Source organism: Falco peregrinus, chromosome 6 (assembly GCF_023634155.1).
Source record: "Falco peregrinus isolate bFalPer1 chromosome 6, bFalPer1.pri, whole genome shotgun sequence".
NCBI classification, from domain to species: Eukaryota; Metazoa; Chordata; class Aves; order Falconiformes; family Falconidae; genus Falco; species Falco peregrinus.
In genome coordinates, this window is record NC_073726.1 from 45,516,978 (window position 1) to 45,536,745 (window position 19,768).

Below are 19,768 nucleotides of genomic sequence, written 5' to 3' on the forward strand. Positions count from 1 at the left end.
CTAGCTGATGTTTTCAGGCAGCTTGTGAATGGGCACACAGCTGCACAGCATCACTGACCTGAGGTCAGGACTGCAGCACATCCATCTGCGCATACAGCCATCCCGGCCCTTCTGAACGCTCCATGGTTTCTGTTAAATCATCAGCTGGTGCCAGACAGGGTTTAACTGCTATTGCTTGGAATTCATGTTTTTGTCATAATAAGTTACTAATTCCAGCTTTAAATTGTAACAGTTAGTGAGATTAACTATCGCTTGAAAAACCAAAACTGCAATCTAAATTACTATATGAAATTAAAGTGAGCTCAGTGAACCCATTCTACTTTATACTGCCTGAGAATCTGTCCTTCAGCTGATCTGACCAAATGATACCATAATGACGAAAAATGAAATTTCCATCTTGCCAAATTCCAATACTCTGACCTCTTTATCCCAAGCTGGCAATAAAGTTTGAAATTTCAACATGCTGCATAGAACAAAGATAGGTAAATGCCAGTTAAGAAAGCTGAAATACTTGGTAAGACAATTTGATGAATTTTTTTTTTTTTTCAGCATCTGCAAATGGAGACAACCTCATATTTGAGGCTAATAGGTTGTTGGTTTATAAATAAATGAAGAAATAATACAAAAGTCATACAATGCACAGAATACTCACCTGTTTAATCACTTGGTGTTTATTTTACTGCTTACCTATATGGCAATTATTATTAGATATCTTCCACTGTAATAAGATCCTTTGTGGTTTTTTGCTCTTATGCGAAACCTTTTTGTGAAAATGTTTGTTCTGTAGTATTGTTAAAATACATCACAGAAGTATTTGCTAAAGCCATCAAACATTTCAATGAGATTATGTTTATTCTGCAGTAATGGTAAAATAATATATGTTTGTTGTGCAAATACATACAAGCATGACAACACAAAGATTTGCCTCTCATTCAAACTTTAACTTAGAATAGTCTGATGTGATTAAGATGATGATGAAAAGGACTAGCAAAAATATACTAACATTACCCAGAAACCTGCCTGTATATGAAGTTACTGTCTACTTGGTATCTGATTCAGAAAATACTGAAGACCACCAGTCTTTTTGCTAGAACAGCTAAGCAGGCCACCTAGTCTGTCTTTTTCCCACTTTACCTGCTCAAGCATCAGCTCTCTCAGGCGCGTGATCTTCTCTCCGTCCTCTGGATGGTTTGAGATGTATTCTTTGACAAAGAATGCCTAGGCAAAATAAAATCACAAAGTAACATAGAAGTGACTAAAAACACATAACTGATTTTTAAAAATAACTTTCTAGATGATATTTGCAAAACAAAAGCTCCTTTCCACAGCAACAGAGGATAATAAATGCTAAATAATTAATTATTCACATATGAATTCATGGACAAATAAAGTGGAGCTACTCTTGAGTGGAATTTACTAGTTGTTCAATATCCAAGACAGATCCTGGATCAAATGTGAAAACCTGCAAATCAGAGCTGAAACCATACGCAGGTCACCTAAACTAAATATGTCACAACTCATGGGGGAGAGATAAGACTTCTAAATAATTAGAGTTGGGGTTTGCTCTCTTTTCACACTAGGAGTTTCATTACTCATTAAATATAAAGACGTCTTAAGAACAGTGTGGAATTGTATGCTATTATATGTATCGGAGCTATGACATTTTCTTATTCACTCTTCATATAAATACAGTTTTGAAGAACTCACAGCGACATTGACATCAAAAAGTTATTACTTCTCACTTCAGGAGCATCTGACCAACATCCAGGTCTGTTCATAAGCTTACATGAGTTTCCACCGCATCTCCAATGCTCCAGTCAGCTATAGTACCCCAGAGTCATTTTACCCACCAGCAATGGCCTGGACATAGAACTGTTTGTTCACGATTCCATTTTTCTTAACATGTCCTACCCTGAAAGGGGATTATATTGTGTTTACAGGAATTCTTGACAATATTCTTTAAAGAAAATGCCCAGCTGCTCATCTGAAAGATTTCTAGACCTTCTCAAAAATGCATTTGTCACAAAAAGTGTCTGTACACATACCTATACATACACATGGTTTTCTGTTCATGGAGTTGAAAGAGTAATAGTGGCTGCTCTGTGCTGTGTTTTCCTTTGGCACTTGTCTTAGCATTTCCCTCCTATATTTCTTACAAGGTTCTCCATTTAGCTTTAGCTGTTAAAATCTTTGCTATGCAGAATAATTTGTAAATATGGAGAGCAGAAGAGCTGGAGATAGGCAGACTCCTCTGATTCAGTTCCAAAATTTCATGATGTGACAACCCACAACAAGGAAGTGCTGAGACCTATCTAGAAAATGCTGATACTGTAATGAAGAACATTTATTTCACATGGTGCTTTCACCACAGATAAGCATAATTATAAGAATCCATGTTTAAATTGTTCAAAGGAGCCCTCTGATACTTGCTAAAATCCCAAATCCCAAACTTCTTCTAGCTTATGTTTTTTCCCCCTCAAGCTACAAGCTTAACGTTCTTTCAGTATCAAGCAGGTGGTGTCCCAATGGTTTTGGGCTGAGACTTATACAGATCTGTAATACAAGTCAGAGATGTAATAACAATGTAACTTCAAACAGAATCACAGGTATTTTAGGAGAAAAAAAAAAAAAAAGATATCTGACTAAATCCAGTGAAGTTACTGGAACTGGACTGGTAGTTTCCAATAATTAGTCGTGAAAGTGCCTCTACTCTTCCAACACATGTAAAGGAACTAAAAGAAACGTAAGTTATAGTTGCAGTTTGAGAGGTGTTAGTGGACACAAAATACACTCTTCATGTCTTTCCAGCAGTGTCTGGAAGACTTTTAAAAAATCAGTGGTTCAGTTTATAGCCATTTTTTAGCACCCGTGAAGATGCTGCATGATGACTATTACTTCTGTAGATTTTCCTGGAATCTGTTCCTGCACTGAAATCAGTGAAAACATAGCTTTAACACCTGCAATACCAGCCAAAGTGCCAAATAATTTAGAACAGCTGCTTGGGGAAAAAAAGAAGGGGAAAAAACAAGGAGGGAGGGGGAGCAGAAGAAAAAAGGAGAAGAAAAAAGGAAGCAGAATCAAGGAAGGCATCAGCTGGCCAAAGGATGTTATTTGCTGGGTCTTAACATTTCTTAAACCTTGGGAGTTGCCTGAAGGGAAGAAGGATACCTGTAAAGACACAGCCATGCTTACCCCAAGACTGAGTTTTAAGCTTTGTACAGGGCAGAAGGCAAAAGCAAGTGAAACAGGCAGAGAAAAGCATTTATAGAGGAGAAAAAAAAGAAAGAAGGCAGAAGATAGGAAGTGGCAAAACAGCAGAAAGACTATATGTAAAGACTGAAAAAGGGACATGTAAAGAGAATGAGGGTGAAATTTTTGGTGTTTCTAACACAAATTAGTGAAAAGTCCTATTTTAGGTAGCAAGAGAGAGAGGGAGAGGACAGAAGGGAATTGAAACATGAAGACTGTCTAGGAGATCAAGAACTGTAGCTAAGAACAGTAAGAAAGGAGCAAGCTAGAATCTTTAATATGCTCATGAAGAATGGAAAGCTATGCAGAGACACAGAGCTAGCTCTGAAATTGCTAATTCAAACCAGACATAGTTCTGACATGACTGTATTTCTCAACGGACTCCCTTTGTGGCGCTTTATCGTGCTAAGCAGTTTTGTTGTTGTTGTTTAAAAGGCAGCTGGGAAACATCAAACATGATACTGCTTTGCTTAAGTCCCACAATTTTCATAATGTTGCAGTTTTGATGACAGATCCTAACGCTGTAGTGGACTCAATTTCTTGTAGCTTAGATTCAGTTTTACCAAATACAACGCTGTTGAGCGAACACTGAATATTGCAGCCTTTGAGACAAGTGGACAGAATATTCAACTTGACATTTTCAATGGAAAAGGAACAACCAGCAGACTCAAGTATTTCATAAGACCATTAGGAGAAAGAGGAAGATCAAGCTGGGCTGTAAAAGAAATAGCCTTCCTTTGTTTTTACTGCCATTTTGAAATTCCACAGAACTTTGTGGAAATACAGCATCCCAAACATTTAAGGTTGTCCTAAGATGATTCAGAGATGATAATACGAGGAACAACTTTTCAGAACAAATGCAGCATTAGACATTTCTTAATTATATGTATTATTTCTTACGAGATTTTTCCAGAAAGTAGCTTTCCTTAAAAACTTCGAGAAAAGAAAGAAGTAGGATCTAGAAAAATATGATTCTTCAAGAAAATAATTTTTTACATATCTATATATCTATGTATCTATATCTTAAAATCAGAATTTCAGTATACAAAAGTAAATTTGCTGGTTGGCTAGAAGTAGCTCATGACCTAGAAAGACAGAGGAAAGAAATACATTATAATAACATAGTTACAATTAACTATTTCATTAAAAATACCCAAACCAACCATGCAAGAATGCAAGGTAATTGTGAACAAACTCATGACTCAAATTTCATGGTACTATCTGCAACAAGACCGTTGTTTCAATAAAGCTGTACATATTTAACATCACCTCAACCAAAACTGAGATATAGGTATAATTAAAACTATTATTGATATAGTACTTTCTGTCCTCAATTCATACAGAGGATCTACATTAGTAGGAGAAAGAAATCAATAAAAAACTGTCTTATGACAAATTTTTAATAAACAGAAGATAAATTGCTTACCTCTTGGTATCTAGCAACTCCACCATTAACTGCTGCATCAATGACCCCATTCAGACACATCGTGAGAGGGTTAATATTTTGCATCTGTCGAGTTTGACACTGACTAATCAGTGTTCTCAGTTGCTGGTTCTTATTTTCTAAGACTTCAATAGCATTCTCAAGGGGACTCATTTCCACCTGAAAGGGGAGTGAGGAACATTGCAAACATACTTAATCTAGTTGAAAGATGAAACATATTAATATTAATACATATTAAATGTATTTTTTTATTTCTTAAAAAAACCCAATGTTATTCTATTTCCTAGAGTATTGGGGCAGAGAAAGTTCTTCTCACCTGGGCTACACTCTCTTGAGTGTACACTGAGCACAGAGAGTTAATTTTATCACATAATCAAGGACCAAAATAAACGACTGTGCCCCTCTTGTAGGTTCATTATCTGACCTTGAGAAGTTACTCAGCCCTTGCTGCAAAGCACCTACACACTTCAGCCTGTGGTAGAACTTTTGGAATTCAGGGCTAAACTGTCCTTGGTAACTACCTAAACTGGGCTTGAGGTGAGGGAGAGCTTCACACCATGCTTAAGGGCACAGAGCAGAGCTTCAGTTCCAGCAAGTTACTTCCCTCACCCAAAGTGAACTCAACAACTAGATATTATGGATGAGGGGTTTGAATGTAAGCTTTGAGATAAGATGATAATCAAGGGTAGTCCTTGAGCGGGGTGTGCCTATCCCTTCTAGAGGGTGAGGAAGCTTTTCTCACAGGTAGCGTGATCTGCAGGAAAAGCAAAAAGCTAAGCAATATCAAGAGTACAGACCTGCAGTTGCTATAATTTACCAAAACTTATGAGTACAAACCTCAGTCATGATCTAGTATGTGTCTAGGAAAAATTTTTACAGTTAACTTTTAGAAACATTGACTATAATGGTAACATGATAGTTAACTGAGAATCTTCATATTAGGGTCATATTAACCTAGTAAGGACTCAGTAGGAGTCAACTAAAAATTTCTCCTGTTGCACACAATTTTAATTTTTGCTAAATTCCTTTTTTAGTTTTCTACAGGGGAATATCAGGATGGTGAGCAAATGACATTTTGTTGCTATTTTAAAAGAAAAACACAACAAAGTTTTAGAAAAAATCAGTTGCACAATGGGAACCCTATATTTAATGGGACCATTGCAAGTCTGGCGTTGACAGGAAAGAAAGTAGTTACAGATGTTATACTCCTGGGCTCAACAACTGACCAGTTATTTAGAGATCTTTATAGAAGCTCTCCTCCGAATACATTTGAAATGTCTTTAAGGATTTTCTAAGAAATATAACAAGAAAGGAGAAGAAATTACGATGCATCAGCAATACTGCTGCATTAGACACTGTTCCTATGGGTTCTGTGTAGGCACGCTTCCCTACCCATGCTGAGAAGTGGGAACTTCAACAGAGGTCTAGGCAGACACAGAGATATACCCACATGGAGTTTGCTGTGTTACAGGAACTTGGAGAATGCGTGCTTTTCAAGAATACTGAAAGATAAGTTAAGCTATAGATATTCTAAGTATAAAATATTTCATCATGCTGAGTTTTAAGAAAGTAATTTGCTGACATTAGATGTTGTGTTTGGCAGCCCGTTATTGTTCTCAACTTCTGTTTTCCTCAACTGTTTAAATGAATCATATGGGTGGTTCTTAATACTTTTCAAGATAAGAGAAACCAGACAACTCAAAATACTTTGCAAATAATTTTGTTGTAGCCAACTTGAAACATGGCTCAAGGAAATGAGATATGGGTAATAAATCTTAAATTAGTTCATCAAATAACATATGATTAAGGAAGTAAACCAACCCACAATATGTATTGTCATCTGTATCATACTCACTACTTCACGTTTTTCCACTTCAAACCAACGAGATATTCCAGGTAAGCTCTGCACCAAGATCAGTGTGGTTCTTTCCACCCATAGACTCTGCAATACATAAACCCAGATTATTTCCCCAATTTGCCTCTATAATTTTCTTAATCATTCTCAGTTTTCTTTAATAATCCTTCATTTAAGTAACAATATACATAAAATTAACATCCAAATTTCTACTGAAATGTCTATCCCAGAAGCCTTTGACATTCACTTTTCTCCTTGCTTTCTAGGACCTAATACTAAGCAGTAATTTCTGCTGATTCTTCATCCCTAAACATGGTATTATTCTGTACTCTGTGATGTCCCCTAATCTCCAAAAGTCACTCACAACTGACTTAGCACTTTAACGTTTCCTATCCCAGATAACGTGAGAAGAGGGAGCGTTCAGAACCAGAACAACTCCTCTATGAAATCTTATGTGAGATTCCAAGGTATGGCTGATGGGATACTCAAACGTACTACTGTTAAACACTTTGTGCAAGAGGTTTTTAAAACGACAAATCAACACAAAAGATAATGCTAACACAAAATATATAAGGTGTACAATTAAAATAAAGCCCTAAGCTTTAATTAGAAGATAATAGTGACTTAATTTAGTTAATTTATTGCCCTTAAAGTTATTTTCTCTAACTTTATAACGAAATTATTTGGGATGATTCTGTTTGTGTGTCTGAATACCAGAACATATTCTGTGTCAGGATGTGGTTTTAGTGGGTCAGAATTCAAATTGCTCCAGAAAAATATAAGATGAATTTTCCATGTGACATTTTTATTAGGAGGAACAGTGTTCATTTACATATTAGGGAAGGAACTACTGTTCTTCCCTGAGACAATCTCCAAGTTCAGAGGCAGTTTTTAGTCTTGATATCACAGGAACAGAACATTATGCTGTAGTTTAGTCAAAACTGTCTCTCCCTTGCTCTGGGGAGAGATAACTTTTGTCAGTCCTAAACATACCTCAGATTACTCAAAGTTTTCTCTTCTACCTTACAAATGTCTCTGGAGGCTGCTCTGCTGTCTCCAATTCTGCCTTCTATGTATCACCAATGCAAAAACAAATAAGTACTTGTTTTTCTCCCCTATTCTGATATACAACAAGACCCTCCCATCACCCATATATTTTTCATATTACTTTATTTTAAATAAGTCAAGCTGGAGCTACCACGTCCTCTAGAATATTTATTATACTACACTTGGTTGAATAATACAACTATAGATGATGTTTCAGTAACACAACTATCATTGATGTCACAAAAAAATCTACAGGTTCAGTAGCTTGGCAAAGGGGCATAGTAGTTTACCTTGAATTCATTTTCCTTGTCCTTGGTCCCTTTGTGAAATGGCCTGTCATATCGGAATCGCCAGATGTGATTTACTTTGTAAAAGCTCTTGATGTTATCAGGAATGCCATCTCTCTGCAGGACTTCTTGGTTTTCTGGAATTGGTGTCACTGCATAAATCTGCAAATCTATGTGTATATAGTTAAGGCTATCCTACCTCATTCAGATTAGCAAAGCATATTGACTCCCGAAGCATGACAGAAGAAAAACTCTTAAAAGTGTGCATCATGAAATGCTTCTAGACTTGGCTTGGGAAAGGAACCTGAGAGATTTTTCATGTTTTGGTATTTCTTTGTACTGTTTTGTTGAAAATTTCATATTTATTTTTCAAATAGAGCTATTTACAATGGACTAGTACATAGAGTAAAGGGATTTAATTAAATGTATTGTTACACTTGATATGTCACGCCATGCTAGCATTATGTTGTATTGTAAGAACCTGAATGACTGTAACTTGAACCGGTACACCATTATCACAGCAGCGATAGTTTTAGAAGTACTTTTGGCTAAAGTAAGAATCTTAATAACTTGTCAAGGAATTTTTAAATAGAACCAACAATTACACAAAAGAATTCTAAACATAACAGAGTGAATAGGACAAATTGCAGGGGAATTCTCACCTACCATTTATTTCAGTAGAGGCACATTGTGACTGAAATTGGCTATTGGTGTACCTACATTTTTTAAAAGCATGAAAAATGTAACTGCAGCGTATGGGTTTGCGATTATGTGGATACACTGTGCTTCTGCCTGAAAGATGGTCTCATCTGGCTGATTAGCATGTTGCATAGCAATGGCATGTGGGAACTCATTCAACATGCGCTGCTGGAAGGCCTCCAGCCTTTCATAGTCATGTCCTCGGCAAACGAATTCCTTATTCTGAGCAGAATGAGGAAAAAAAACCAAGAGCAAGTTATGTGAAAATAATTGGGTATCGTTAAATAGATCCAAACACAAGCTCTTGAATATAGACTTTCTGGGCAATTTTTACATCATTTTAAGAAGGGAAAAAAAAAAAGAAAAAGCAAAAATGAAAATAAGAAATCTAGAAAGAACAGGTTAGAAGAAGGAAAATTTACCATATAAAGTATGTTTTATTCAAAAGTCTGGAAAATTTCAATTGTTATACTTAAAGTTTAATAAAAGTCTGAAAGGAAAAACTGTTCTTATTGGATTAAAGTATGTAACTAACATAATATATCATATTGTATAAAATATATAACAAAAATATAATGCAACAGACGGTTAAGACAATGAAATGGGCTGAAAGTCCTTCCCATAAGGAACTAGGAAACTTTGCTCTGAAGTTTTATCATTCTGAAGAAAATGCAAAAGGAAATGGTAGAATGCATTTGATTTGCCTTTTCCTCTAAATGTTTATCAATTATCAGCTTGGTAAATTAAAAATATCCAGTTTTTGCAATATGAAGTAAAAGAATACTCCTGGCTCCAACATAATTTCTTTTACCTGGATGCGCACTGTGAAGTTGCACCATTATTTTCCTGAGATTGTGCAACATGAACACAGATACAACACACATCCCACATGCAACATGAGATGCCTGGAACTGGAATAGCTGTTGAAACTGGTCACTGACTGTGGTGGTGCTGAGGGCTTCCTGTAGCAGTGGACAGCACTTTTTGGTTTGATTCTGCTTGCATACATATTTAGAAGAAGGAAATACCGTAACCATTTTCCTAAAACACTCTTAAATGAGTTTCCTCTTAAAGGCTACATTAGAGAATTCTAAAAAGTCATTACTACTGTATTCCTTTTGAAGCAGGTTTAGATAGAAACAGCTGTTTTCCTCATAATATCTTGACAACAGAGACAGTAAGCATTGAATTCTGAGAGCCTGGAATTTCATAGGAATTGCTTTAAGAAATCAACTGCAATAATGTCATTGTGCAACCACAAATGAAAACGTGAAAGCTTTACTCTTTATTCCTTCTATAGCTAACACAGCCAGACTTACAAACTGCTTTGCCATAAAAAAATAAATCAAATATAGTAAGTTTTGAGGTGTTCCTTATTGCTCCTGCATGTATAAAACTGTGCAATGTACATTTAACTTGAAAAATGCATAAATACTTCCTGGGCAGATGCATAAGCAGTTGAAAGACCTACAGGTCCGAAAGTACTGCACTATTGTGTAACTTTTCAGTACTTTCACTTCATCAGTTAACATTCAGTAATCTAAACATTAAAATTCTTTCTAATTAACATTTTCAAATTGGTTTACACAGATGTTATATTCAGATGACTACTAGGCAATACGAAAACCTATGTGCCCTGAAGACTTTTTGTTCATCTCTTTTAAAGGGGAGAACTTCATGCTGTATTTACCATTTGGAATTTGTCATTTTCCCCACCACAAAGGCAAGAAAATTCAGGCTTTTTAGGCCTCCACCATACAGAGGAAGTTCCTTTGTCACTTATTTGAATTACCACAGGAAGAGGAGCTTGCATTACGATTGCAGCAGCTCCATGAATAAGATGGATTTTGTTCTCTTCCCAATGTGACAGTCAATGCGGCTAAACCACTGCAGACTGTGAAAGAGGGAAACAGTGTAAACATAACTAAAAATTTTGAGGGCACTTCGGTAACTTCAGAATCCAAGATAAACGTTCAAGAGTAACTTTACATATCTTGTCAGCTTTAGTCTATTGATAATTAATGAAAGTCAGCATGTTGAATTTTAACTAATTTTTTTAAAAAATGGAACTTGGGAACGTAATTACTTAAATGCTAAATTACTGATTGTCCCACTACCAAGGGATAACTCTCCTGACAGCCGCCTTCTGAGCGGCCACCAGCAGAAACAGAACAGGATAAAGGAACCAACTACCATGAAAAGATGCCGGTGTGTGGAAAAGTACAGGTGCATGGTTTCCAACATAAACATGAATATTGAGTTTGTGTTGGAGTCTGGAAGCCTAGCATTTGTCCTTTCACTAGACACAACCTTTTCTTAACCCTGAAAACATGAGGATATTTCATTAATTACCACAAAGATTTCCTTGTTTCTCATAGGCTAAGAACTTGCACGTGGTATGATCAAATTTTCACATAGAGAAAGTGATTATGAATGAATAAATTATGAATTAATTCCAGAATTACTCCATTCTGTTTGTTTTCGCATCACTTACTCTCAAGAAGAATGGGAACTTTTTCCCATAGAATCCAACTCTGAAAAATTCTGGCTCCAAACGCTGTTGATCCATAATTTTATCATACAAAGATGCTTCCATCATCTGGGTGAGATTGATAAGAAATGCAATTAGTCTTTTTTGAAAACATGTTTTTACCTTAAGCTATTACAAAAGGGAGGGGCTTTCAGCACACTGCTCTGGAGTACTGGAATTGCAGTGCACCTCTAAGCAATGATAAGGGCATAGAGAAGTCAAGGCCAGGTTGGATGGGGCTTTGAGCAACCTGGTCAAGTGGAAGGTGTCCCTGTCTGTGGCAGGGGGTTGGAAATAGATGATCTTTAAGGTCCCTTCCAACCCAAACCATTCTATGAAGACTCTGAATGATTCAGATTAAATAATTATACTTCTTAATGACCTGAAAATTTCCAAGTAGTAAAAAAGCTGCTTTTAAATATGAAGTACCTATATTAAAGGGGTAAAATAATGACAAAATGCATAGATCTTTAATGAAAAATGGAAGTAACAGAAATGCAGTCTGAAACATATGACCCAGTAATCTGCTAATCATCCAAACACATGACAGTAATATTGTCAGTTTAGTCAGCAAAGTACAATTTCCATATTAAAGAGAGTTGTGTCCAAATCATATCAGATTCCAATGACTTCAGTGTCACATGTGAGTTCCTTTAAAAATCTCACAGTAGCAATGAACATTATTTTTGATCATACATTCTGCTTTTATTTTACTCAAAACAGACACAGAGTGATCTTAATGAAGCCCCCTTTTTCTGATGATATTTCAGCAAAGCATTCTCTGTTCTTAAGTTCTTAACACTGTGAAAAAACCCCCAGTATTAGCCCTATTTTAGCTATGCAGACAGCTATTTAATGTGTATACCATACCAACAGCTGCCTTGTTATAGTGCTATGAAAAATCCCTGCACCTCCCGTCTTGAATTAACATACATGGCACAGAGATAGTAGAAGGGTATTTCTCAATTCAAACATAAACCATATTAAGTGCAATTAATTAAATGTGCATAAACTAATTATTTTATTCACATGATGATAGTCAGTTTGCTTTTGCTTATAGGATTCTGTCAGTGGGATATCTAAATATATATGGAATAAGCTGATCACAGGGAGTACTACCACATAGCTCTGTGTTGAGAATTTTCCATAATGCTGTTAAACAGCTCTGGATTAAGTATAATTCAGTCAGTCCTGGAAGCAAGCATCCTAGGCACACAGAAAATTCAAAAAGGAAGCTGTAATATAAAATTGAATCCATCAGAAATGGGTAAGAAAAGGGAAGACTGATTAACCTTTAAAATACAGTATCAGAAAGAATGAAGAAAGAAACCATGCTTTAGAGTTCCAAGAAAAATGAAAGAGCAGGAAGACTGTGCCAGGAAAGATTTATTTTGGCTACAGGATATTAAAGAGATGATATTTTTAAGCAGTAAATAAAAAAAATGACAAAGGAGTATGTTGCTTATTGCAAGCTGTATGCTCGCAATCACAACTACAAAGATACGTTGCTGCTCCTAGTGAAGGACTGTATAAAGGACATTCCCTGGCTAAACCACAGGAAACCAATGAAAGTGAATCTGTAATAATTTTAATAATTTGTAGCAACAAGCATGCACACAAAAGGGATGCTTTACAGGTACAAACACTGCAAGATCATTTATTTTACTATTTTTCTCCAAAAAGCTCACTCCCCTTTTTTTAAAATTCTTTACTGTAGAAAAAACCCCACAAGCTAAAAAATAAAATTTGCAAACCAAACTTAAGGACTGTTCCATAGAAAATTTCATTTTCTAAGTAATATTTTTAATCCAAACTATGAAGATTTGGATCTCTGATTGACAAAAGTTACTCAGGTACGTTACCCTCATCTTGCTGAGGTTTCTGTAGTCATAGTAGCTCTCATACTGTTCTGCAATTTTCCTGCATAAGATAATGCCATTTTCCCAACACTGCAAGCAAGTAAAAGATGTTCAGTTAATTTCAAAGCAACTCTTTGACATTTTGTGATTTTAGTGGTCTGTTCTTTCTATACTTCTATACCAAGTCATTCTTCCAGTAACTGAAAATATTAGAACATATTGCCCACTAGACACACTGATGATAGCTACTGAGTAATACTGATGAATTCTTTGAAGAATTGAAATTATATTTAGAGACCTATTTAATAAATTATTCTTACAGGAGTATCACTACACAAGATATAAGTCATTATATCGATAAACATCTCTTCTGATACTACATATGAGATTGATACAATACAGTATGATTTTTACATTTTAAAATTCTATTCTTTACATATCCTCAATTTTCGTATATTGGAAAATATTTTATTGCATCATATAAGTTAAACTCTATAAGCTGATTACAGAATCTTTTGAAACAAATGATGATCAACATCAGTTTGATTACATTTAATAGGCTTAAATGGATATTACACTAGCTACATAAAATGGCAATGAATTGCTTGTTTATCAGCCAGACAAATAATCACAGAAAATATATATGAAATTTTAGACTACAGGATATTTACTCTTGCTTAATTCAAAATAAGCATTCTCAGTTATGGCAATGAACTGTGATTCCCCAAACCCATTCCCTTTTAGAGATTCTGCAATTGCTACTCTAAAAGAGAGAACACAATTAAGAAGGTGTAAACATAGTCCTTATAATCCAGACGCCTGAATTTTTTTCCTCACTTGGTCACCAAGTGAATTTCATTAGCTTTATATGGCTCATTTGCACCACCTTTAAAATGAGGTGAAATTATACCATGTTTTCTAAAGTGCTTTGCCAATTACAAAAGGAATTGCTACACAAGTGCAAATTATTCTCACATGTAATTGTGGGACTTCTAGGATACAAACACAGGATTAAAAGAAATTCACTGTGTCACTAAGTAACTGCTTAATCAGGCAATAACAGTTCCCCTCTATATGAGAAAAGATTGCACCCCTCGAAGTAAGGTCCTAGAATTAATAAACTATCCTTTCCAGATCCACTCAGTAAAATAGGACCGTTTTACCTTTCCCCTGTCAAAGTTTTGAATGATGGTCAGATGGAGACACTCTTTACGTTGCCACTCTGTTTGCATGGGGTAGTTGAGAAATTCCCTCAGTGGCCGATCTGACCACTCCAACAGCTCATCGTACAGCAGGAGCGTGTAGGCAGCCTCTACAAGACAAATTATAGCATGGTACTTACGAACACCAAACAAATAAAACAGCCAAACAAAGTACACAGAAATGTGAATGCTCTTGATGAGATGCACCTTTTTAACGCGTAACTGATTTATTTCAAGTATAAGACAGATGGTAGTGCTGATTTTGGACAGTTACTATCTATAGCTATAATAAATTCAGCTTACGATTTTCACACACTATTTAAAGTGGAATCACTGGGACAGTTTTCCTGAAGTCTGACAATACAAAGGGGACAGAGAAATTAAGAAACAACTTCTGCTTAACTCTAGTTCTCCCTACTGCTAAGAAGAAACTCCTAACGGCTCTGCTGTCTGAACAGGGAACAAGGACCAGAACATGAGGAACATCAGTAGAGATAAAGGAAAGACAACAGATAGGACCGTGGACACAGTCCAAAAGAGATGAGGGCTGGGAGGGAAATGGAGAGGCAGATGTGTGCTTAATAGACTCCATTCTTGCCATTGAGAAATAAATCCCTCATAGCTGAGCCTTTACCCTAACAAGTAATCTAGAAGTACACAGACAATATATTTTTTAAAAATATAATTTCTTTATTTCTTTTTCATTTGGGAAGGAGTCAAACCTACTGTTGCTCTCTGGTCAGAGAACTGTGTAGTAATCTTTAGATCATGGTTGGCAGTAATAGCCTGGGAATATAAAAATGATTACTATTTTTACTTTGATTTAAAGGATTCCTTAGAAAAAGTACACTAAAACTGATATTAAATGAATGTCTCTAATACAAAGATAGACTTTGGCCAATTACAAAACACCAGAATTACTACTGGTTATGACAAATCAATTTGGCTAGCTGTGCATATGCATTATTGTTTTCCAAGTTAGTGTTCCCAGTCTGTTCTTCCACTCACAGGACCACTTTGCATGAGTGAGTCAGTACAAAGATGGGCCATGCTCTGGAGGTGTACTGCACTGGAGAAAGACGTCGCCTACTGGACTTACTTTCTTGCAGGTTTCATAGGTTGTACAAATGGCAGAAAATAACTGTGAAGTACTAAAGTACTTTTTATGCTAAGCTAAGTTTCTCCCAGAGAACCATATCCTACTTCTGCCTCTGCCATATAAGTTGCCATAAGACAAGCGACATAAATCAAACTCTACATTCTAACAGCAGTGTTCCTCTTACGCATCCAGATTAAGAACCTGTGGATAAAAAAACGTCACTGCAGGAGATGTTTGTTGGAGAGTGTGCTTTGAATCCCAATGTTGTAAAATGCTAAGCACGGTGCAAAACTATGCTGCACTGCAATACACGTGCAAGGGAAATGGGCTGAAGTTGCACAGACAATCTGGATTCTGGTATCACCCAGCTCTCAGGCTGCTTGACTGGTAACAACTGTTGTCAGTTTCATGCTGCGGTTTGGTACTAGAAATATGCAACACAATTATATACCAATTTTAAAAAAAAAACCATGAAGTTGATAACAAATCATTCAAAATAAGGAAGCAAAAGATAGCAGAGCATAAATACATGTCAGGATATCTCACTATGACCCTTCCTTTCTAACTTGGCTTACAGGTCCTCAGTTTTTACATATTTTTGTCTCCCATACCATTTTTTTAAGTTTTTATAGATAGATATATATATAGAAAGTTTCTAAAATAAGCATGGCCATACTGGATGAAAGATCCAAAGAGTTCCTCTACACAGCATCCTGTGTCTGGCAGTGTCCAGCACAACAACCAACATATCGGTACCTCTGAGAGAGGCCTGTAACTATTGGCTGTGCACCAAAACAGTAAGGAGAGATATACAGGGTTGACTCATGATATGGGAAATTCAATTTATACAGGAAAGATTAAAAAACCTAAACATTTCTAAGGTAGATAGATAAAAAGACAAACTCATTACACTTCTCAGGTGACTGAGGGGACACAAGAGGAAACGGTGCATTTATGTGCCTCAAAAGAGTTACATTTATAGCTGTAACTAAGTGCGGTGTCAAGAAAGATTTGAAGCTACATTTTGTATTAAAAAGAACTTGTGGGGTTTTTTTTTCCAGAGAATTATTAGAAACAGTCCTGTAAATCATACTATCAAAAGAGAAAAAAAATTTAAGAGCAAGCTGGTTTCATCCCTAGAATGAAACTGCAGTCCGTGAGCTAATGGTGCAACGTGTATGAATGCTGCTGAAGTACCAAACTTTTTTTTCTACTCCCGTGTACTTTTGATCAGCTGTTTTACAAAAGGTCCGAGTATTGCTATCAATTGATGAGGCAAGGCAATGGACTACATAGGTCTGTTTTATAGTGGAAAGACTCTCTATCCTAGTGCCATGGGTGTGATGCAATCCTTCCTTAAGGCTGTCATGGGAAAAAAATAAAATAAAATAAATGAAAAAAAAAAAAAATCAAAGTGTTGTAATCTACTATGGTGAAGAATGCAGAAATCACACATGTTAATAATAAATACACAGGAAATAGAACAAAGTCCTGGAAATAAATTTTGAGCAAAATACTGTTTAAAATAAGAATGGATAGCAAAATAATTAAAATTAGGTTCATATCACTGCTGATGGTAAACTGGACACACATTAGACATTAGCAGCTGATTTGCAAAGGGAGCTCAGCGTTACTTAAATAGTTACTAACATCTGTTATGTAAAATCAGGAAATTAACAGTTTGGCACAAAAGCCAGCTGTGGCAAAGATGCTGCTTGATAATCAAAACTCTCTTGTGACTCACTACTGCCAGGTCACATGAGGAAATTAAAACCTCTCCTTAATATATCCTAGCTAGTCTACACTTCAAACCCATGACTGTGGAAATTTCAAAGAAAGGATCTTTCCTATGGATAGCAGAAAAGCACAAGGAAATTTGCTTGTGGCAGTAGGTACCTGTAGCCTGTTTACTAGTGATCCGCAGTGAACTAATCTGTTTTTGAGAAGGAAAATATTCTGGAGTGATTTTGAACACATGCAGTTGCAATTGCAAACACTGGGAAAAAGAGGTATTATAAGGTCACTTAAATATTTTCACAATCAAAGATTGGCTAATTTAAAGAGATACTGCATTTATCTTCTCCAGCAATTATTGACGGCATGTAGTTACCCAAATGAAGTGCACTTTATGTTGTATAAACAACCATGTATATTGTCTTCTTATTTCTTCATTTAAAAGATAATGGCCAGCCCTGGCACTACATTCACAGTGAGAAATCCTGGACAACAGCACTGCAAATGTGATATGCCAAGACTCAGAAAGACAGCAGCAAAGTGCTATACTTGTTAAAGGTTTTAGGGTCTCTGTCTCATCGTTAGTAAGCAATACGAGTCTGTTTCTGTTTTTTTAACCTAAAAGTTAGATTCTGAAACACAGCTGTGCAAAACATCACAAACAGCTAACCAGCAGCATTAGAAAAAAGTATACAGGCTCAGATACTACCAAATGGACTCGCAGAAACTTCCTCTGAATTTTACTCCTCTTGGGTGAAGAATGACTGTATCACACATTTATTGCTAGTGTCTATCAATAGTAGTCATTTACATTCAACATGGCACAGCAGAGTTGTGGAGCTGAAAAAAACCCGTATTTTGAGAGAGCTTAATTGGGCAAGGAAACTCAGCTGTTGCCTGGGTCAGTATGTTCTACACTGAGGATACAGCTTACAGGTTTGCAGAAGACCACAAATCACAGACCAGCCCTAAATATCTTTTTCTAGTTTGTACTAAATTACCTGTGAAGTTCTGTGCTTTCAGATGTAGGTCATAGAGCTTATGAATATAGCGAATATACATCTCTTCCTTGTTCAGTTCAGTCTTGTAAAAATTCTGCAATAAAATTGAATTTTTTAATGAAATGTAGTAGCTAATTATATATATATGGTAGTGGTTACAAACAAAAGACTTCAAACATAATGCTCTAAAAACACGTGCATAGATCCAAATGTACATGATTCACATGCACAAAGTCATTACAAAAAGCTGCAGTAATACAGTAAGAAACAGTAAATAGAATAGCAGATTTTCTATGGACAAGTTAACATGCTCCTGAATGTGACTTTACTTAAACTCTCATAGAACATGAGGAAGAACCTGATAGAAGTGAAGCCTGACAGGTCTTTCTTTATAAATACTAACCCATCCAAAAAGTGCACCCATATATCTTTACTTAGGTCGTTTAGTATCTTGCTGAAAGCTGTATGTTGATTTCAAAATATTGACAGAAATCTGACTTTTATATTCATGTCTTGATAAAATATTTGCTGCCTGGTATGTCTACTCTCCCTTCTGTCATACCAAAATGCCAGAAGGACTTTGGTAGCTTTAAGAAGAACTATTCAGTATTGTAAACAGCATAAACCTGAGTGAAAAATGAGATTTCTTCAGCCCTCACTAATGCTGGAAACTGACAACAGATGCCTAAATATTGCACTGCATGACTGAAATACACAAAGTTGCATTCTAAAGTGATATCCACGACAAAATTTCTAGAAGTGGCTAAAGATTCCTGGACATATAACTGCTATTTGTTGTTACATGGATAAAATATGGAATGCAATATCAAAACGCTTAGTTCAAAACATTATTATTTATTTGCAAGCCCTAAAACAAAGTATGAAGAAGTTACAGGAAGAGGAACAGAACCCAATAGCACTGTTCACAAGTACTGCCATACTCACTATGGACATGCAGCTAAAGCCCCCCTGCTAGCCCATCCTTAATGTTCAGGGTAATCTGCTTTGGTTAATAAAAATTTATAGGACAGAAGAATTTAGCAATGGTCCTCATTAGGAATTGACAATTTCTGTTCCATTATTCAAATCTCTTACTGTTTTGAAATCTAAGCAAGTGGCCAAAGTTTTTCCCCTGTTGTACAGTATTCTTATTCTGTTACTGTTTCCTAAAATGAGTTATTATCAAAGAGAAAGGTGGGAGGAACATTATGAAAAAAACAAAATAAAAACCCTGAAGAGAAAGTATTTTAACTGACTTGAGGAAATGACTACATATGAATAGCTCTGTAATGACATGCCGCCTTTAGGCTGCCATCTGCCTTTATAATCCAAAGATTTCTCTTTTTCTCCCACAAGGTGTAGATCAGGAACAGATGCTTCTCTTTACAAGAGAAAATGAAAAAATATCTGTTTGCTTGTTTATATTTACCTGTCTGAGAAAAAGCATAATCTGCAACACAGATTTGCAAGCAATAAAGCATAAAGATTAGGACAAAATACGGCGCTGAACTGCAGTACCAGACTTCTTGGTTCTTACCCCTAAGTGCTGAAGGCTCCAGTACTTGTCACGAGTCTAAACTATACAGATCAGCTAGTTCTTGTCTGAAGCTCAACTACAGCAATGTCCAGCTGAGCTGGTCTGCAAGGCAGACCACACCAAGGCAACCCAGTCACAGCTCAGGAAATACACTGTGCTAATAAAGGAGTCATGTTTTTTCAACAGACTATTTCAAGATATAAAATATAACCGATTTAGTCTTCC

General features: G+C 36.0%; 1 protein-coding gene across 4 annotated transcripts in view; it reads right to left on the reverse strand.

Annotated features, from left to right (window-relative positions):
* DOCK4 (dedicator of cytokinesis 4) overlaps nucleotides 1-19,768 on the reverse strand; it is a 256,201-nt gene that overhangs the window by 16,157 nt on the left and 220,276 nt on the right. For all 4 annotated transcript variants that reach the window (XM_055807173.1, XM_055807174.1, XM_055807171.1 and 1 more), the window contains 9 exons: nucleotides 18,007-18,100; nucleotides 14,134-14,282; nucleotides 12,974-13,060; nucleotides 11,076-11,180; nucleotides 8,662-8,803; nucleotides 7,886-8,052; nucleotides 6,549-6,635; nucleotides 4,676-4,852; nucleotides 1,135-1,218 (listed from right to left, as the gene is read on the reverse strand). In XM_055807173.1, coding sequence (XP_055663148.1) covers nucleotides 1,135-1,218; nucleotides 4,676-4,852; nucleotides 6,549-6,635; nucleotides 7,886-8,052; nucleotides 8,662-8,803; nucleotides 11,076-11,180; nucleotides 12,974-13,060; nucleotides 14,134-14,282; nucleotides 18,007-18,100 — 1,092 coding nt within the window. The remainder of the gene's footprint in view (nucleotides 1-1,134; nucleotides 1,219-4,675; nucleotides 4,853-6,548; nucleotides 6,636-7,885; nucleotides 8,053-8,661; nucleotides 8,804-11,075; nucleotides 11,181-12,973; nucleotides 13,061-14,133; nucleotides 14,283-18,006; nucleotides 18,101-19,768) is intronic.